The sequence below is a fragment of the Porcisia hertigi genome, chromosome 14 (genome assembly GCF_017918235.1).
Source record: "Porcisia hertigi strain C119 chromosome 14, whole genome shotgun sequence".
Taxonomy (NCBI): Eukaryota; Euglenozoa; class Kinetoplastea; order Trypanosomatida; family Trypanosomatidae; genus Porcisia; species Porcisia hertigi.
The window spans coordinates 328,279-349,298 of record NC_090573.1 but is presented as its reverse complement, the minus strand read 5'-3'; the positions used below and the strand labels follow the sequence as shown (position 1 = coordinate 349,298).

The 21,020-nt window shown below is 56.6% G+C and overlaps 4 protein-coding genes across 4 annotated transcripts; all 4 read left to right on the top strand.

The window, feature by feature from the left end:
- Nucleotides 1–717: 717 nt before the first annotated feature.
- On the top strand, nt 718–1,224 carry JKF63_06739 (uncharacterized protein; the record flags this gene model as incomplete). Its single annotated transcript, XM_067902688.1, has 1 exon — nt 718–1,224. One exon carries the CDS (start codon nt 718–720, stop codon nt 1,222–1,224), a length of 507 nt encoding a protein of 168 aa, XP_067758581.1.
- Nucleotides 1,225–2,761: 1,537 nt separating this feature from the next.
- Nucleotides 2,762–5,311, top strand: JKF63_06738 (uncharacterized protein; the record flags this gene model as incomplete). Its single annotated transcript, XM_067902687.1, has 1 exon — nt 2,762–5,311. One exon carries the CDS (start codon nt 2,762–2,764, stop codon nt 5,309–5,311), a length of 2,550 nt encoding a protein of 849 aa, XP_067758580.1.
- Nucleotides 5,312–7,837: 2,526 nt separating this feature from the next.
- JKF63_06737 (uncharacterized protein) lies at nt 7,838–13,081 on the top strand (the record flags this gene model as incomplete). The annotated part of the gene is made up of 2 exons (XM_067902686.1): nt 7,838–8,596; nt 8,645–13,081. The coding sequence occupies 2 exons, from the start codon at nt 7,838–7,840 to the stop codon at nt 13,079–13,081; spliced, it is 5,196 nt and encodes a 1,731-aa protein (XP_067758579.1).
- A 2,269-nt stretch (nt 13,082–15,350) lies between these two features.
- On the top strand, nt 15,351–17,111 carry JKF63_06736 (uncharacterized protein; the record flags this gene model as incomplete). Its single annotated transcript, XM_067902685.1, has 1 exon — nt 15,351–17,111. The coding sequence occupies one exon, from the start codon at nt 15,351–15,353 to the stop codon at nt 17,109–17,111; it is 1,761 nt and encodes a 586-aa protein (XP_067758578.1).
- Nucleotides 17,112–21,020: the final 3,909 nt, after the last annotated feature.

Below are 21,020 nucleotides of genomic sequence, written 5' to 3'. Positions count from 1 at the left end.
CGCTGAAGCGACTGCCGTTGGAGCTCATGTGGTTGGGGTTGGGTGGGTGGGCGTTTTTTGTGTTTTCCAGCCGCGCCCCGCGCCCCGCCCCCCCCCCCCCCCTTTCCCCCGGTCCTGTCCATACCTTGGCTGGCGTTTGTGTTCAAAGACACCAGGTCTTTATGAAATCACGTGCCCTTGTCACACGAGGGCATCCTCTGTGTATGTGCAGTCATTCACTTGCGTTTTTGGACGTTACTCGAACAGCACAGTCTCATCTTCGCCACTCTTCTCCGCTTCACCTCCTCCCTTATTTGCGTGCGTGTGTGTGTGTGTGTGTGTGTGTGTGTTGCTCTTTTTTGCAATATAAATATTCGCGCAAATTCTGCAGGGGCGCCGGGGCTTTTTTTAAATGTGTGTGTGTGCGCCTGCGTAGTGTGTCCGCTTCGTTTGATTTTTTTTCGTGCTCCCCTTTTTTGTGGTTCGCATTCTTCCATTTATATAGGCACACACACATATATATATATATATTTCGGGGGCGAGTGTGGGGGCTGGCTCTCTTCTCTGGAGGTGAGCTGGGCTGCATTTTATAGCCTTCTGCACGCACTCAGACGATATACTCGCCTCTTCTCACGTCGCCACTGTTTTTCTTTTAAATCTTTTCACTCTTACACAAGTCTTATCAGGTTTTCAGGAGGACAAAGGCCTTGTTGCCTGCGCGCGTGTGTGTGTGTCCCAATGCAATCGTCTCTGCTGCGACCCAGCTCGTTGCTGCGGGCGTACCACTACGTGCACCCAAAGACCGGGCGGCCCATTCGGCAATATCGTAAGTACGGCGACCCGCGCTACATTAACAACGAAGTAGCCCTCATCAACGGCCTCTTCGCACTCATCACAACCGACTTTGGAATGGTCACGCAGTCGCAGTTAGAAAACGCACGTCTCGCAATTTTGCGCCGTATGCCACGTGGCTCCTTCGCCCTCACCATGCACACGGATTACGAGGAGTTCCCTGTCATGCAAAAAAGTCCCGAGTCGCGTATGGGGGCTGGCAAGAGCAACATCCATCACTTTGCGTACAAGTTCACGACTGGTGTGCCGCTCTTCGAAATAACAGCGCTGTCCTCGCGCCGGCTGAACCAGGCGGAGGCGGAGGGCATTTTCTTGGCTGGGCGACCGTTCATTCCGCTACAGACAGCGGTGGTGCCGCGCGGCCGCGTGGATGAGTACCACGTCTTCAAGTGAAAGCGAAATAGGGGGGAGGGGGACCGTTGCGAATGGAGCAGGCGTGCTTCCATGTTTCTCTGTGTGTGTGTGTGTGTCTTGGGCCGCTTCTTTTTCTTCTTCCCCTCCCCCCCCTCCCCGCGCGCTCTTCTGTGTTGTTGCGTTTCGGGGTGATAAAACGCTGCAGGAGAAGGTTCACGTGTCCTGGTGAGTGTGCACGATGTCGAATGTGAAAGTCTCCTCCCTCCTCCTCACCTTCCCCCCGCCTTGTCACACACTTTTTTTTTCTTTCTGCTCAAGTCTTGGTTGTATGTGCGTGCAGCACACTCGAACTGTACTTGTGCAGCGGGAAGCCCCCCAACGAAAGAAATATACATAAATATAGAGAGAGAAAAAGAGAGGGATGCGGGCCACTGCTCAAACACCTCGGTGGTGATAGGCCAATATGGGGCGATCGAGCGAGAGAGAGAGAGCTCGACTTGCTCTCGGGCGGTTTGATGAGTCCCTACGATCTTTCTCTCTCCCTTCACGCCGGGGAGGGGGGGGCATCGAGCGGACAGCTTCAGCAGACCGTGTGTAATAACGTTGCTTCTCCGTTGGGGAGCAGAATCAAGGACAGGAAGAAAGAAGGTTTACTCGTAGGGCGATGGTGCCCCACCCCCCTCGCCGCGTCAGCACGTGCTCGCTCTAAAGTGTGGTACTTCAACTTCCCGAACCAGCGCGGTACTGACGTCCCCTTCGCTTCTTGATGGAACGGTATGTGTGTGTGTGTGTGTGTGTGCGTTTGTCTTGCAGCGAGACACCAGTGTGACTTTTCTGCGCCCTCTTTCAAAAATCGCTTCTCTCTCCCCTCTCTCCTCTCTTCTCTTCTCCACCCTCCCACGGTACACGCCACACACACGTGTGTAATGATATGTGATCATGACCCTTTATATATATATATATGTACATGTCTCTCTGTGTGTGCGTGCGTGCGTGCGTTGCGATGTCTTGCGACGCGGGTTCTCTGCTTTTCTCGGTCGCTGGCGCACCCAACACATACCTCCCCACCTCCCTGCGGGCATCGACGACTCGCTGCACTTGTAGTTCAAAGCCCTCTTTCTGTGTTTTTTTCCCCCTCGTAGTGGCTTGGGTGTCTTACCGGCGTTTCTGCTCCCTCCTTCCTGCAGTTCGCGTGCTTCCTCACATAGATCGGATCGTCCCTGGGCGGAAGCCCGACTCCTTCGCCTTTCCCCCACCATCCCCGACTCACATCACAACTACCCCACATCACCGCCACGTGACCCAACTGGTCACGGCTGGTCCTCTCATCTTTTTACGCCATATTTCTTCCCCCCCCCCTCCCCTCTCTCTCCTCCCTTCATCTCCGTGCAAGAGTGTTGCCACGTTGTTCATAAGCGAGAAGGCCCTCGTTGTCTAGAGTTGGGCTCTCTTCCGTCCCTACGAACCAACACACGCAGTGGTAGACGTCCACACTGGTTTTGACACACACACACACACACACACACACACGCACACGCAAACACACTACTTACTACTACCACCACCACCATTGACAATGGCCTCTGTGTTGGATCTCACTGCGGCACCGGCCGCCGCCGGAAAAAGTGTGTACAAGACGATGGTGGCCATCTTCAAGGAGGAGGCGGACACCCCCCGTGTGCTGGGTGAGTCGGAGGCGTTCATCGCCTACACTTTGAAGAACCGCCGTGCGATTCGGCTCATCTGCCGCGCTAACAACGAGCGCGGTGCCTTTCGGATGCACGAGAGCCCTGTGCATGATTTGCGCTTTGTGAATTTTCATAGCAACGTGGCTGCTTCTGCGTCTGCTAGTGACTTTTACGTCTGGGTCGCGGTGTTTGAGCGAGGGGGTTCTGGCAATGGGGGGGGTGATGGCGACAAGCCCACATCCACCCAGGGGAGTTTGACTGTGAGGCCGTATTTTAAGCTTGTCGACAGGGTGACCATCAACACGTTTCATTTTTTCATCAACCCCACGAGCAACGTGCCGGATCTCCTCGTGTTGTATGGCAAGACAGCCGCTGTCCTGGAAAGCTCCAAGCTCATCTCAGAGTACTCGACGAATATGCTGGAGGCACAGCTGAGCGCCACGAGCCGTGAGCTTCGCCAGCTGCCACATGAAACCTCGCTCAAGAGCATGTGCACCACCTTCAGCGGAAGCTGGCTCGCCTTCACGTCAGAGACGACGAAAGTCATGGCGTGCACGTTGCGCAACACGACGACGCCTGCATGGAGTGGATGCGAAGGGGATGAAATTATCCAGATTAGCTTCGTCGGCAGCAACGCAACGGCGGCGGGCGACGGCGTGGCCGCGTCGACAGCGGACTCGAAGAGCGCCATGCTGGCCGTCAGCTCAAAGACGAAGGTGTGCATGTGGAAGCTCACTGGTGTGGCGGAGCCAGCGCTGCTGCGCACTTTTACATTCGGTGGCATTGTGACGATGCTCACATCTCGAAACGCAATCGCTATCTTCAACGAATCGGGCAAGATGGCGCGTGTTCAGGTCCACGGCGACGACGGCGTCGACACCAGCGTCTACGACATGGGCAGTGCGGTGCGGCCGACCAGCGTTTGCTACCACGAGTCGACCCGCTTCGCCACGGTGCTTGTTGACGCCGTCAAGGAGCTGGATCTGTACCAGCTTGCCACCAACGCAGCTACGCCCAGCGTGACATCCTTAACCACCACAGCAGCTAGTGAGGTGACCGCGGCTGCCACCGCTCCCGCGTTGCGCAGCAACGCTGCCCCATTTGTTGACCCTGTCATCAGCTCCGAGGTCCCGCTTCGCCCAGCTGCGAGCAGCTCTGGCGTGGCTACGTCCCCTCAGGCGTCGGCGCCGTCTTTTGTCCCTGCTGGCGCTGCAACTTCACCGCCAAACGCAACGACGGCATCCATCACCGCGAGCCCGATCTCTACCACGACCGCCTACAATAGCGCTCGCACCGTCCTGCAGAACGTCACTCTCCCAAAGTCTCTTGATGGACTTGTGGCAAGTGCCGTGTATCAGGGCGACGAGTCCCTGCGTCGCGCCATCGAAGGCGTGCTGAACGTGGTGAAAAACAGTACGCAGATCCTCCAGCTTACCCCTGACCAGCTCCTGCGCGATCACCAGCAGCTAATCATGCTGGCCTTGGAGGCTCAGATGACGGAGCTGCAGCAGGCCGCCGTGCCGGCGACGAGCAGTCGTCACACAGCGGCCTTCAACAGCTACGCGTTGGCGAAGCTACTGGCCCCTGTTGCGAGTGAAATCGCGACTGGCGTGACGCGTGGGGTGCGTGACACTCTTCGCACCGAGCTGGACGCCGCTGTGAACGCGGCGTTTAGCTCGAACATGCGTACTAATCAGAAGGACGTGCTGCGCCGCCGCCTGGAGGAGGCGCTCCAGGAGACACCGCGTGTGCTCGCTGAGAACGCCGCAAAATGGATTGACGCGTACGTTGAGCGGGAGCTCAGTGAGTCACTGGGGCGCATGAATGCAAGCATGAGCGCCTTGGAGGAGCAAAACCGCAAGTTGCAGGCCTCTTTGACGCAAATCGTGAACTCCGGCGTTCTCGAGGAGGTGGAGGCTATGCGGAAAGAGATTGTGGAGCTCCGCACGATCATCCGTAACGGTGGGGCCACCGCTGACAATGGAGCATCGGCTGGCGCTGGTACAGCGATGAAGCCGTCGCCGCAGGCGGTGATCGAGACGGCAGAGAAGTACATTAAGGAGGGCTCCATTTTTCAAGGACTTTCCTACGTTGTGATGGCTCAGAACGCTCGATGCTGTGTGCAGCTCTTGGACCTCCTCTCGGAGGATGACGTAGCGAGCATCGTGTCCAATAAAGAGACGACGGAGGCGACATGGGTCAATCTTATTACGCAGATGTGCGATAAGGGGGCAACCGAGACGGCAGGCGAGCTCGAGAAAGTCGCGTCATTCCTCTTCGAGGTCCTGTCAGAGCATGATGAGCTGGTCACCAAGAAGACAGCCCGGGTGCAGCAAGTTCGTAGCGACGTGCGTCACCTGATTGCACGTGCACGCGGCAAGATCGACAGCAGCGAAGGCCGCCGTGTGCTGAAGGACCTGGAGAAGCTCATCCAGTAGAGACACACGTTCACACCAGCGCTAGGGTGGCCGGTTGACAGAAAACCTGTCTACTTGATCTCCATGCAAGCAGCAGACAAACACGCAGGCACACGGCTACCCGCGCAGACCTCGTAGTGTTGTAATGTGGACATGGCCGGTGATTTCAAAAGCGCAGAGCTCTTTTTGTTTTTTTGCCACTTCAAACGCAGCCGCTTCTGTATATCGCCCATTTCTCATACGTGTACATCGGTGTCTTTCTCTGTCTCTCTCTCTCTCTGTGTCTCTCTCTCTGTGTGTGTGTGTGCATTGGTATATATATATTTATATATTTATATATTTATATACATATTTGTATACATATATTTATATTTATATACATATATTTGTGGTTTTGTACTCGTATAAGGGAGAAATGGAAACCAAACAAGCCACCACAACAGAGGTTACTAATAGTCATTGTTTTCATTTTCATTTGTGTGTGTGTGTGTGGGTGTGTGTATCTCGTGGGTGTCACGGAACTTACGCCTTTTTCTCAGACCCCCCCCTCCCCACACACACACACACACACATATATATATATATATGCGAGCATGTTACCTGACGTGGAGAGTGTCGTGCTAGCGCGTGCGTGATAACTTCTTTGTCGTTGTTGGTGTAGCGGTTGATGAGGTGATAAGTACTGCTGTGTGCTTATATATATTTTTTCCTCTTCACCTTCTGGGTGTGCTGGTGCGTGATTATCGTGCAAGTGCATCAAGAATACTTCGCTGCTTCCCAGAGCGTGCCGCTGGGATCGCTGATGTGCGCAACAGGCTCAACAGTACAGGTGTGTGCTCGTTTCCAATAATAATAAAGGCGATTCCCGCAGCTGGCGACATGTAAAGGCGGTGGTGGTGGTGGTGGTGGTTGCTCTCCCGTGATTGTCGGGTTGGAAGTGGGTGGGCAGTGGGGGGTGGGGGCTTATTCGTGTGTCTGTTTGGAATAAGCTATCTGTTGCTCTTACCCCCTCTCCTCCTCCTCCTCCCCCTCTCCCCCCAACACACACACACCGCTTGTACTCTCTGAGAGTACTCTTCAATTCTTCACCACTAACAGGCGCACGCAAACTCACACACACACACACACTCTTTCCCTCTCTAGATTTTTATCTTAGCTATATTAATCTTCGTATTAGCAATGAATATATAGGAAACTCCCTCGCGCGTCTGTGTGTGTGTGTGTCTGCGTGGATGTTAATCCCGTGGGTGATGTTTGATTGTGTGTGTGTGTGTATAGGGAGGAGGAGGGGGTTCTTCTTCCGAGTATAAACACGGCTGGTCCACACGACTGTTTTGCGACACTCATCCATCCATGTCTTTTCTTTGTTCATACGAAAGCAGTGACAACAAAGCAAGCAGCCCAATGGAGTCTAACTGCACATGGGCCGGATTCATAGACCGTTGCGAGGTGGCCACTGTTCATCATTACTCTGTGTAATGACACCCAGGATCGTGACAGGGTGGAGGGAAACGGTGACGATTTACTGAAGGCAAACGCAATTATCACCGCGGCAGCGGGGTCGGGCAGGGGGGGGGGCTCCTTTTTTTGTCTTGCTGTGTGTGTGTGTGTGTGTGTCTTTTACGAGAGTGCCTGTATCGCTGCGCTACGCGTGTACATCTTGTGTGTGGCAAGTTGGAAGTACTCGACTCTGTCGATAAAAGGGTGTGATGGATTTTCCAACTTTGTCTTCTACAAGAAATACCCTCCCCCCCTCCTTTCTCCTCCCACTCTCCCTCCCTTCCTCCCCTTTCTCCTCCCTCCCCTCTCCTCTGATCTTTGCCGTTTCCTCTGACTCTCACCTGTTCCCCTCCCCCTCGCAAACAACATCAAGCACACACGCCTACAGACGCGGACACCTCGCGCATGCGTGTGCACACAAGCGGCCTACACACACACACACACATGTACGGAAGGGAGAGGGAGGTGCATCATCATCATTCCTAGCAAAGTGATATTCACCTGCATACACAGAGTAGCAGAGACACAATTGTGAAATACGAGATTCCCACACAGGCGAACCCACACGCACACACAGACACAGACACAGACAGACACACAACACACCAAGCCATACAGACTGACACGAACGCACATGTTTGTGTGTAGGGCAGGTGGGGTGAGTTCGTGTATACTTCCTTCTTCCTTTTTTTTGTTTGCTCGTGTTTATCCCCCCTCCCCCCCTCTCTCTCTCTCTTGGCCTATTCGCGTCGCTGTTTTCTTGGCTAGACACGAGGAGTATATACAAACACACCGATCCCATTAATACCGCACACCCACACCCACACACACATACATAGACACACAGACAGACAGACAGACAGACAGACATTTCACCCACGCATATCATCATCTCCACGCTGTGTGTGCATGTGCATGTGTGTGTGTGTGTACACGCGTGTATTGTTTTCGCCCATCGCCCGCGAACACGGACAGAGTCATTGGTGAACGCTTCACTCCGAATCACTCGTGTATCTCGCGAGGGAGAGAGGGAGAAAGGCAGTCGTCATGTATCACGCACTGGGCGTGCGGTGTGCAGCGACGCTGGGCGCTGCTCGATCAGTGAAACTGCCCTGTTGTCACCACACCACCATCACCACCTATGATGTTTACAGCGCTTCGTTTAGTCTGCCTCAGCGGTCTGGGTCAGCGATAGCCTCGGTTCATGGAAGCCTCACGCGGGGGGCACTGCGCAACCCTGCGCGGCTTTTCCACACCACCACCGTCGCCTTGGCGACGACCGCGCTCCCGGGAAGCAATCCTAACAGCCGTGCAGCAGCCGCAAGGCGCCGGTGCATCACCAAGGCGCAGTATGTTCGACAGAAAGCGGCAGACCCCGCCGCCTCCGCCACGCCGAATGTGCCTCCTAGTAGTCCACTAAAAAAGCGCTTACGGACCTCTTGCTCTTCCTGGACTGCCCCCGCGACAGCGGCTGAGCCGTCCGTAGCGCCACTAAAAACCTTTGACCAGTACAACGGCAACCTTGTCGACAAGGCCAGCGAAGCCGATGTCTGTGGCGAAGAAAAAGCGGCCACGCAGCGCCACAGTGACCTCTACAAGTATTCCTCTGGTTTGTCCGAGTTGGCATCAGGTGGCTGCTGCGGCAGTGACCATGACGACGGGGGTGCGGTCGATGACGGTGATCTCACCGACGATGCAGCGGTGGGTGCAAACTTGGGCGAAGCGGAGCAGGTAGGGCGCGCGGCCGAGGTGTGCGAGGAGATGGACTACAACGGGGAGGACAGCGAGGTAGCACCGCCCCTGACCGATACCGCAGACACTGGCAACGTTCCAGCGCCAGCACCGACGCTGCAGAGCATCGGTGCCCTTCTCGACTTCGAGAGTCCACTCAACCTCCGCCTCGCCACGCTGACGCGGCAGCATGGCAAGGCGTTTCGCGCCATCGCAGCGTACCTGCCAAATACGCGTGCGTCCATGAACTTCGAGATTACCTTTGAGGACATCGCAAGCGGCACGCGGCTTGTGTGCAAGCTGGATGAGGTCAAGTCGCGCTATGTCAAGTGGATAAGCTTATTTAGCGCGTCTTTTGTCGCCGTCTTCGTGCCAACGCTACAGTCACCGAGCGCGAAACTGCTGCAAAACGCCATCGCTTCGTCGTGGCCGGCCCGATCACCTCCGCCCGCGGGCAGCTACCACCCGCGGCTGAACGAGGATCCTGACCACCTCTTCTTCTCATACGCCAAGATGCGCGAGGTTATCACGAACAAACGGGAGGATAAAGCGCTGAACCCGCAGCTGCTTGCTATGACTGTGCTTAACGCGTGCGCAGAGAAGTGGAAGAACTTCATTGTTGCTCCGCTTTCGTGCTCCCCGCAGGCGTTCCTGCTCGCTGCTTTCAACTTCCAAAGCCACTCTGTGGACATGAGTGTCGGGGCGATGCTCAATAAAGAGCTCTTGCAGGCACAGTTGACGGCGGCTGCAGACGCGATCGTGCTGTATTCCTCTACTCACAGGAATCAAGCCACCCAGCGTCGCCCCGGTGCTGCAACCATGTCCGCTTCAGTCCCTTCGAGAGGGGCGAGGCTCCTACGCAACGACGGAGACCGGTGGGGCCTCATCTTTGTGTCAGCGCCAGGACGCAGTTCATCCGAAAAGGTGGCCATTCCCCCAATGCAGGACCTCCTCACCGGTCAGTTTGTGGAGCCGCTCTCTCTCTCAGAGCGTCGCCTGATCTACATCATCGGCACCGGCTCGGCGGCCGAGAGTTTCGCCCGGTTTCCTCTTGACCGTAAGGGCAAGTGCGCCTTCTCTATTCTACTCCAGGACGTGGAGTCGCAGTTGGGGCTGGAGCGGCCGCACCGGTTGAACCTGACTGCCGTCTTGACACAGGCACTGGATAGCTTCTCACGCATCACGTGGATGGGTCTCATGATGGAAGAGAACGGCGAGTCGCACATGCCACAGCCGAGCTCCGCCTTTTATCGACTCCGGCGTCGCGCTGTCCAGCGGGAGATTGTCCCGAGCTTCCTCGAACCCGTCTTTGCGCCAGGACCGCGCTTCATGGGAGGCGGTGCCGGTCGCCGGGCCGGCGATGTCGTGGGTCGCCCCAGCCGGGGTGCCACCGGCAGAGGCGGCGCCTCAGAGCGTGAGCTGCGCACCACAGCGCAGGCCAGTCAACTTCTGGAGGAGCACATTCAGGTTATCTACAACAACCAGGAGAGGCTCGATCGCGAGAAGGCACTCCAGATGGCGATGCGGAGCCGTGTGGCGTATTTTATGCACCTGACGAGCGCCAGCGTCACGGCCGCACGTCGCGCGGACAATCCATTTTCTGTGCGTAATGGCATTGTAGACGTCTCGGGGCAGTTGTGGACTTCGCTTACATCGATGAACCCACCAACGGTGCGGCAGTGGCGGGCCAATATCGACGACAAGACGGGGGAAATGAAGGAGTTCGTGGACCCAGAGGTGGTGTTGCCGGACGCGTTGCCTATTGGACCACCGGGTGCCACGGATCCGAAGAGCAGGGCCGAGAACGCCATTCTGATCGGTTGGGATATCAAGCGCATCTTGCTGTTCCTGCGCCGTAGCGTGAAGTTACGCACATTCTTGTACAATGGTGGCAAGATATGGTGTGCACAGTATGCCCAGTACTTGCTAAAGGGATGCAACCACCTACATCTGTCCACGATGGAGCGGACGCTGTTGCAGTACCACGACGGGCCGTTGAAGGGGTCGATGCAGACCTTGGCGAAGCTGAAGCTGATCTACGAGACGCAGCTCGAGGTGGCGGTGAGCACGCGGCAGATGTCTTCGCTACAGCACCGCATGGACGGCCTGTTGGCGTCGATGGAGATGGAGCTGCAGGGGCTGCAGCTGGCGCCGCAGCCGCAGGTGACGAAGTTCGCCCACACTCTGCGCCTCGACCACGAGCGACTGGAAAAAGTGTTGCATCACAAAATTATGGACTTCACGCAGTCTATGGACGATGTTGTGCGGCAGCGCATCAATTTTCGTTCTCCGCAGGATATTAGCACCATCATCTACGGCGGCGGCCTTTGCCGTCACCTCGGATCTCGTTTTGTACCCGTCAAGCCACCCCGGTTCCCGGTAACGAGCCTCCTCCCGCATGCTGTGTGCTGTGTCACCGGCACGACGGTGCCAGAGGTTTATACACGGGTGGACGCGCTACGTGAGGACAAGAATGGCTCAAACAGCAGCAGCACAATCACGACGAGTGATGTACGGCGCAGCCTGCAAACAATTCAGAAGCTCTGTAGGCGCTGCACGATGGATGCGCTGGTTAGGCAGACCGCTGTTGTTGTTGTGATTTGCAAGGTGAAGCTAGGCGGCTGGCTGGAGCAGATATCGCTTTACTGCCCAACCTCCACGGACCACGAGGTACGCGAGCTGAACCTGCGCGTGGCCGTGGACGACGTCATTCCTGTTGCAGAGAGGCCAGATGTGGTGACAGTGACGCAGCTGAAGGAGTGCATCGCTGCCTACGAGCCGCTCCAGCAGCTCTTGGCGGCAGCGTCCCCTGAATCGATAGGAGTGGCGAAGCCGCCATCAGCACGCAAGCTGGGTGGCAAGAAGACGCGACAAGCCGGAACAGCGATGAGCGACGGTAACGCCTCAGCAGACCTGCGCAATATCCTCATCCTAACAAACTGTACACATGACAAGCTGTCCCCGCTTGTGGACACCGGTGTCCTCGACGCCATCAAAAAGGCTGTCTTTGGAGGTTGCGCTGACGGCGTCGAAGCGGACAGCGAGCCCGTATCACTGGAGCGCGTCTGCTTCGCTGACGTCAACAAGGCTTTTCCACCGCCGCCGCAGGGTGCCGACTCTTTCGAGTCGGACTTCTCGGAACTGAGCTCGCTGAGCACCGTCGCTTTCTCAGCCCGATGTACATGGGAGGCGCATGCGAAGGAGCTTGTTTCGCTCGGTGGCGTCGAGGGGGCTTTGAAGAGTATTGTGTCGCAGTGTGCCTCGGTCGTCGGCACCCCGCGTGACGCGTTCCGTAGCTCGCATCCAACTCCGTCGAGTGCGCCACAGGGGCTGCACGGGCAGGAGCACGCATCGACGGCCGGCATGCTGTGGATGGTGACGCCAGAGAAACTCCACCCACTCCTGCGACGCTTCTTGCGTGGCAAGTCTGCTTCCTCCGGCGCCGATGCGATGGAGCGGGTGACGATGCTGTTGTCGCCGTATAAGGCGATTGACCTTTCTTTCTTTTCGGCGCTGCAGCAGCTGCGCTTTACCGAGAAGAAACTGCAGCTCTTCGAGGAGGGCTGTCTCTTCCGCGCCGTACTGCCAGAGTGCCACGACCGCGTGCACGGCGAGCTGTGCCACTGCGTGACGGCCACGGGCCGACTCTCCTCGCAGTCGCCGAACCTGCAGAACATCCCCAAAGAGGAGGACCTGCGCCGCCTGATCGTGTCGCGGTTTGGTGCGGACGGTATGATGATTGAGGCAGACTACAGCCAGCTCGAGGTCGTTGTCTTGGCCGCGCTTTGCCGTGACCCGCGAATGATGCAGGAGCTGCGCGACAACGTCGATTTTCATTGCCTTCGTGTCTCTCTCATGACGAAGGAGCCCTATGAGGACATTTTGCGCAAGGCGAAGGTGGAGAAGGACACGCAGTACCTTCAGTTGCGGCAGCAGGCAAAGGTTTTCTCTTTCCAGCGACAATACGGCGCTGGCGTCTCGACCATCTCCACTACAACCGGGCTCACAGAGCAGGAGGTGGATAGGCTCATTGTGGCTGAAGAGCACCACTACAAGGAGCTGAACAGGTACTACAGTCTCGTGACCAGGTGCGTCGAGACAGGGGCGGATCGGCTACTGCAACTGCGCACACTAGACACTTCCCTCTTCAACACCAACTTGCGCCGCGTTGTGATGCTGACGGAGCCCATGTACTACTTTGTGGTTCCCACCGGCAGCAAGTTCGACTTTACCAGGGACCGCAAGAGTGTGCCGCGGCTGAAGAATTACCCCGTCCAAGGGTTGGCCGGGGAGATTGTGCAGATTATGTGCGGCGTCATCGTGCGCGAGTTCTACCGGAAGCGCAACTATGGTGAGAAGGCATTTCTGGTCAACACCGTCCACGACTGCGTTTGGGTAGACGCACACAAGTCTGTCGCTGACGAGGTCCGGGCGGATCTCGCCTGTATCATGGGGCACACACAAGAAACCATTGCTGCACTCTGGCCTGATATGAAGCTGGACGTACCCTTCAAGGCGGAGATTCACTCTGGCCTCTCGCTGGGGGAGTTGTCAGTTTGATGTCAGAGGCTCACAGTTCAAAAGGTCGGCTGCGTGTGTGTGTGTGTGTGTGTGGCGTGGGCGTATGGGGAGGAGGAGGAGGAGGATGGGGGAGGGAGAGAGGAATCGGCTGCTGGAATTGCGCGTGATGGCTGCCTCTGTTCTCAGGCGTCTCTATGCGCGTGGGAGCCCCCCTCCCCCCCTCCCTCCCTCCCTCCCTCCCTCTCTACTCCTACTTCATCTGGTGTTTTGCCCTCATTTGGCGACACGTTGAGAAAAATATATATACAGCATACAGAGAACCTATCATAGATATTTGCCACTCAAGTGGCGGTGGTAGTTGTTGTTTTGGCGGGTGGGGTGGGGTGGGGTGGGACATACATCTGTGTACTGGCGCACGTGAGCGTGTGATGGGGGCGGAGAAGGAGGAACGCGTCGCTCTTACTGGTTACAGATGTGTGACACCGAGTGAGTGTGGAGGTTTGTGTGTGTTTTGCTCTACCTCGACTCGCACTGCTCTGCTTCCGCCGTGTTCACCTGGTTGTCCTGGTGTGCGTGCGTGCGTGTGCGTGTGTGTGTGTGTGTGTACGCGTACGCGCGTGGATACGTTAGTTCAACCGCTACGCGAAAGCGCGTCTACGCCACGGTCCACCGAAAAACAAAAAAACAAAGAAAACGCACACACCGTTCATGGTGAGACTGTTGGAGCGCATTCCGTGTATTTTTTATTTCGTTGGTTGTTGTTGGAAAGGGGTCTTGGTGTTATCTCAGAGGGCTGAGTGTGTGTGTGTGTGGAGTGTGAAAGAAGCCATATCGTGTAAAGGAGGAGGAGAAGTGTGGACAGGATGCGAGCGTGTACTCCTTCTGACACACATTTGACATCTTTGCGCAATGTTTCCACCTAAACGCATGGAAAAGTCCGCACCTCATCCAGAGGATGCCGCGACGACTGTCTTCGTACTTCGCTTTTTTTTTCCTTTTGCTCGAATCTCATCCACAGCATGCGGGGAGGAGGGAGGTGAGGGGCAGTCCATTCGAGCTGGCCGCTGCACCATGCGTCGCAAAGATTGGTGATGACCCAGAGCACTCTCAAATGCCTTTTGCCCATGTACAGACACTCTCAAGGGAATGCTTCGACTTTTGACACCTTCTCTACACACACACCCTTTTTTTTTCCACCTTCGATGACCGCATGTTTACCCGCCGGTCTCACCGCGCCACAGCGATCGCTGCACACCCTATCCACACCTCCTCTGCTGGTTCTCTTGGATAACACCACACGTTATCACACCGTGCGGCTGCGTTTTTCTTCAACCCCCCCGCCTTATCCCACTGCAACGTCTCGTTGTTCTACGCGCCGCATCCGTTCCCTCCATCACAGCTGACCACACACTCTAAAATCTACACGTTCGTCCCCACCCCCGTTTGGCCAGCCGTCTCGGCGCGCAGCCCCCCCCCCCTCCCCCCCCTCCTGGCCGCTTCTTCCCTTTGGTTTGGCTTCTGCGCCTACTTTTATTCTTGTTGCCATCTATTATCGTCTTAACGCACGCAGTTCAAACGTTCACTCGCGTGGACATCGAAGTCGCTTCACTTTTGGTGTCCTCTCTCTGTTGGTGTATGTATACATATATATATGTGCGCGTGTGTGTGTAGCTGTCGCTTAATCCACCTGTCACTGAGTGCATTCCCTTCCTTCATGTCTCCTTGGGCATATTGTCGTACACGATCTCGCTCCTTTCTGCGTCACTGTCAGTACTGACGCTTAAATTACGAGGCGATCCCAAGGTCTAGTTGCCCCCCCCCTCCTCCTCTCACCCCCTTCCCCTCCCCCAATCTGCATGCGCTAGCCTGTTCTGCACACGACAAATCGTGCCCCGGAACCCAGCTTTCTGGCTGCCCCCTTCTTCGATCATATTACCAAACCCCTCTCGGCTGCTTCTTTCTGCCCTTCCCTCACTGCCCTTCGCTTGTGAGTGTCAGTCCGCATGCCAGTGTGTGCGTCTCCTCCCATGCGTACCCAACACGCAAAAAAAAAAGACTTCCCCCCACCCTCTTCCTCTTCCTCCTCCTCCCCCCACTCCTCCTCCTAAAAAGAAAGCAAACATAGTCATAGTCGCCGTCGCCGCCGCCGCCGCCGCCGCCGCCAGACATGTCAGCTCCCGACGACAGACTCGACAGTCTTCCGAGCCAGGAAGAGCTGACAGCCAAGTGCCTTCAGCTGGGACTTGTCATCCGTCAGCCCCCGACCTACCACCCCAGTCATCCTGCCTTGTCCTTGCGTCCACTCTCAATGAAGGCAGAGGTCCTAAGCCAGCTGTACAGCCGTCAGCTCCTGTGGAATGAGGCAATCAACCGCACGGCACGTAACTTCAAGTTCTTGCGTGACTCGATGCGGGCAACGGCTGAGAGCGATCGTGTCTTCACCGGCCGGCTGCTCTCCATCCTAGAAAAGGTGTACATGACCACCCCTGTTGGGGCTAACGCGCCGGTGTACCAACCGCTGATGCTGGGCATCTTTCGCACCGACTATATGAGATCCATCGATCCTGAGATCAACAATCCCGTCTGCCCTGTCGATGTTCCGTCCACCGTGTCGCTGGCGACCGAGACGGCGCGGCAGTGGAAGAATATTGAGATCAACACCATCAGTTGCTCTTTTGCCGGTCTCTCCCCGCTTGTGCAGCAGCTCCATGCGTATCTTCAAAAGTACCGCGCGGCTAGCGTGGGCGTCGGCGCTGAGGACGGGGCCGCCACCGACATAACGCGGCGGGGCGAGTCGGCGTACATCACGGACACGGTACACAACTCGGCGGTGCAGGTGCCGGCGGCTCTAGCCGAGACGATGGCGATCTGGCGCAACACCGTGCCTTACTCATATTTTCTCCGTCAATATCACCAGCGTACGGGTGTCATGTTGAAGCCCATCGTACTAGTGGTGGTGCAAGAGAAGGAGGTTAACACGGCTGATCAGTACAAGTTGTTGCTGGAGCTGCTCGAGACCCACGGTGTGCTAAGCCTGCGGCGAACGCTCGCCGAACTGCATAAGACGATACGGCAAGAGCACGCCACCTTTGCTGACCACGATTTCGGTGGCGGCACGGTGGGGAAGAGAGACTTGCGAGTGACACCGCATCCAGCCTTCGCCGTCGTGGAGGAGAAGTATGTAGTGGCAGTGGCCTACTTCCGCAGCACCTACGTGCCGAAGGACCTGTCGACGGAGGCAGAGTGGCAGGCCCGAGAGTGGATAGAGGAGTCGAACGCAGTAAAGTGCCCGAGTATTCCGTACCATTTGATGACCTTCAAAAAGATGCAGCAGCTCATGTCAAATGTGGAGGAGGTGCTGGCCCCGGTGAGCTTCGGCGGTGACCAGAAGAAGGCCGCCGCCGTGTCGGAGCATTTCGTTCCTCAATACTCGCTGAACAAAGACGACTACGCACGCTCTGCTGTAGGCCGGGAGACCGTCAAGGGCAGGGAGATGGACGACCCGGAACACTGGATCGCTGACGCGGTGGCGCACCCGGACCGGTATGTGCTGAAGCCGCAGCTGGAGGGGGGCGGCAACCTGATATCCGGAGAGGCTATGCAGCGCCTACTGCGTGATACGAGGAGCGACAACCCGCTCTACGAAAAGATCCGACGCGAGTATATTTTGATGCGCATGATTGACTACTCCGTTGTGACGGGTATTTTCTTTAGGCAAAATGAAGTCCACGTGCTTGAGAACAACGCGTGCTCCGAGCTCGGCATCTTCGGTATCACCCTTTCTTTCAACGCAGACAATTACATTCTAAACGAGGCTGCAGGCAGCATCGTGCGCACAAAGCCAGCGGATGTCCAGGACGGGGGTGTGATGGCTGGTGTGGCGGCATTGAGCAGCGTACAGGTAATCGGTCAGGGGTCGAATCATCCAGCTCTCTCGCCTGGTCTCAGCAGGGTGAAGGGTAAGGGCTGTTCCTGGCTGCTCACATCTACTGGGGGCGCCATGACGATAGTTGGGGCTGCCGCAGCCACTGCAGCCGCTGTGGCATGGCTGGTGAAGCGTCGTGTGTAACCGCCGTATCCTGTTTTATATTTTAGATGGAGCGCCCTCGGTCACTGGGGCCGGTGGAGCGGGGGGCGAGTGGCCACTGCCTTTTTTTTACCCCACGCTGCCGCCTCTTTTTTCTTTCGTATTTGATGTGCCGGTCACTTCTCTTGCCGCACTCTGATGTGTGTGTGCGTGTTTTGAGCGGACTTCCTCGATATTTGGTGAAGGTCGTTTTATTCGTTGTTACGGTTAGTATCACGGCTACAGGTGCGGTCAATAAGGGCAGGGGGGGGCGATAGAGTTGTGGTAGGCTCGAATATCGTTTTCTCTGTCTTCTCTTCCCCCCCCCCCCTCTGAGGCCCCCACCTTCAGTCATGGCCGCCAGTCATCTCCGCCTCGCCACCGACTGACCCTTGACGGCTCTTTGCACTGCTCTTCTAGCGCCTATGCGTGAGGCGGAGAAACACATTATCGAGTTTGCGGCGCGCTTGGCTCGTGCGTGTGAATTTAAGTAAAATAGTCGCCTCCTCCCCTTCCCCCCTTCCCCCCACCCCTCGTCAACCACCACCACAAACACCACGACTAGCCTCTCGTGCTCTGGGCTTTTTGGGGAGCGGGAGGAATGGCACAGACACCATTAGAGTAATCCCCCGTCCAAGAGCTGTGGTACACATCCACAATGGGAGGCGCACTTGAGAGCCGATCAGCTGAAGATGCACACGTGAGCTGTGAAGCGCGACAACGACGTGAATGCCTTTCATTTACCTTCTTTTGACTTCCCTGGCCACTTATTTCTCTCATCATTTATTTTTTTCATCTTTTTGATGAGTGTGTGCAGGCCCCCCTCACAGGCAATCACCGCCTCCCCCCCCCTCCCCCCCTCCCCTTCCCCCTCTCCGACACACACCCACACACACCCACACACTCTGAAGATGTACGTGATTCCTCCCTCGTGTGCTTTGCACTTGCGTAGGTACGTTTGTGACTTGATGTCCAGTCGATGTACGCCCCCCTTTTTTCTTCTTCATTCCACCCTCTGTTCGAGCACCACGTATGTGTGTGTGTGTGTGTGTCTCTGTGTGTCTGTGTGCGTGTGTAACGAGTGATTAGTCAGCTGTGCCTTGCCTTTGCGTGCGTGCCCAGGTGCGTGTGCGTCTGTGTGCGTTGCTCCTTTTCGTTGTGTGCATTTTTTGTATGCTACGATGAGGAGAGCTCGCCCTGATGCTCTGACCTCCGCCCGCATTTCTCTTAAATAGGCTGCTACAGCGTTACATTGCTCGGAGAGTGTTGATCGGCATGTCTGGGGGCTGTTTTATAGCCCTGGCAACTTCAAATGCTGTTGTTGACACTGTGTGTGTGTGTGTTGCTGGGGGAGGGGGGAGGGAGTACACGCGGTGAGGTGCAGGGACTGCTTGTATAACCGCTCCCCCCCTCCTCCTCCTATGACCACCACCACCGCATCCGTACGAGTTGCAGCGCAGTGTTGCTCGGCGCGCCATTTTCGGTTGAGTCACCGAACGTGTGGTGTTGCTTCTACTGTTTTTCTTACGTGGGTGCCTCTTGTTCTGCTCACTCGCTATCTTTATAAGGCTGCGGGCAGCGTGGGCAGGAAAAGATGAAGGCCACACCTCAGAGGAGAACAGGAGCCACAGAAGTAGACCCACGTTGCTCTCCCTCCGCACCCCTCTTGTACTCGTGATGCTGTGCATCATGTGGACTATGTGGGTGGGTGGTGTGGGGGTCGATAGCGGCTGTTGACGTAGTAGAAGTGGCGAGATAAAGGAAGGTAGGCTACTGGGTGGCGCTGTGGATGATTGACGGGGGCGCGTTGCATGGGGAGGGGGGGGCGGTGGGGCGCCTGCAAGCTGTTGTGTGTGACTGCGGTGTCTGCGTTCCGTGCGCGACGTTGTATGCGCGGTGCGCTTTTTGCAGGAGCGCTTCCTGTCTGCTGTTGCGGTCGCGTTTCGTGTTGTCTCCCTCCCCTCCCCCCAAAAAATACTTCGTCGTCAGAGCGAGCGCTGTGATGCCAACCTCAATTGACCAATGCAAAAAATGCCTTTAGATGTGCTCCATCGAGGAGGAGATCGCAATCGAGAAATCCGCAGAGAAGGACTGAGCGCTCGATGATATGGCTGGCGAAAGCAGGGGGGCGGCGGGGGTGACAAGCGGTGTTGGTGGGGTGCGTGAATGGGGGCGTGCGGCCGGTGGAGCGGAGGGCGAATGGCCACTGCCTTTTTTTTTACTGCTGCCGCCTCTTTCTTCTTTCGCACTTGATGTGCGGGTCACTTCTCTTGCCACACTTTGTGTGTGTGTGCGTGTATCGGTTGTCCTTCCTTCCTCCCATGACGACACACCACTATTTGCACGTCAGTTTGATCTCAGGTATATTTCACATGATACGACATGTAGCTGTCCCACGCACCCGCACACTCAGCTGCACGCTCACCCGCTCTCTCCCCCTTGCGTGCAAGCGGGGCGAGGTCTGTGTGTGTGTGTGTCGCGTGCGTGTGTGTGTGTGTGGGTGTTGCTGACGGGGAAGGGGACTAGCCGCTGGTGGGGCGGAGCAGCGGCGTTGGTATGGGCACGGGCGTGTTGAGGAGAGAGTCGGTGAGGGAGCGGACACCTGCAGGCGTAGTGAAGCCTTTCTTTGAGTCGTTGTGTGTCCGCACGCTTTGCACACATCTGTGAGGCGTTTCTGTGATGCTTCAATGAATTAGGGAGGGCGAGATGACTGTGCGTGTGCGTTTGTTTGCGTGCGGGATAAGAGGCGGGAGATGATTGCGGGAGTGCGGGGGCGGAGGGGTGGTGGTGGTGGTGGTGGGGATCACGGGAAATGGAGGGGGGGGTGTCGCCGTTGAAGCGCTGTGCCTTTGTGATGTTTTCTTCCACGCTGGATCCTCCTCGTCTTTCCCTCCCCCTTTCCCCCCTATACATGTGTGCACGCACTCGCGATGCTTGGCGGGGTGTGCCTTCCGTATAGAGTCATCGTGGCTGAGCCGTTGATCCCCTTTCATTTACCTGCCTGCTTCTTCCTTTCTCTCATGTCCCTTTCGCTGCTGCCCGTGACCACACACTGCCTCGCTCTCGCTCCATCGGCGGCTGTCTTTCGTGTTTCCTCCGGAAAGATGTTGACGTTGCTGTCGGGCGCCGTTGTTGAGGCGAGGTTACGCGGTGAAGCGCCACGCGGAGGGAGACATGGGGGAGGGAGCTTGGGGCGAGTAGTGTAGTGCGAGGGGAGAAACATCACCAATGCTCCTGCGATGTAGTTAGGAGGGCTAGATGCTGACCTGTTGCTGTGTTTGCCTGTGTTTGTGCCCCCGTTGACTGTCGAGGTGATGGAGGCGGTGGCACCATGGGTGGTGGAATGCCCTGATGCATGACCGCCCCGATACGACCGTCGCTCTCGCATACGCACGTTCCTTGCGCATCATCTGCCCACCCTTTTTTTTTGCGGAGGGAGGGAGGGAGGGAGAAGGGAGGAGAAGAGCGGTGCGGCTTCGAAAATGAGAGAGTGCTCAAGCAAGCACAGACGTGTAGAATCCAAGAGGGTGGTGGTGATACGATAGAGAAATGGATGACCTGCAAGCAGTCGCACTCGTGCCCGGGCAAGCGCTACGGGTGCTGGTGGTGGTGGTGATTGTGGTGGATGTCTGCGTCTATTTGTGTCTTTGTAGGCATCTTGGTGTACTACTACCACCGTCACTGCGATGGTCGGTATCGCTGCATCTCCGCTATCGGCGCCCAGCGTGGCTAACGTCTTCTTCCCCATTCTTGTCTACGTTGCTCTCCCTCCGCACCCCTCTTGTACTCGTGATGCTGTGCATCATGTGGACTATGTGGGTGGGTGGTGTGGGGGTCGATAGCGGCTGTTGACGTAGTAGAAGTGGCGAGATACAGAAAGGTAGGCTACTGGGTGGCGCTGTGGATGATTGA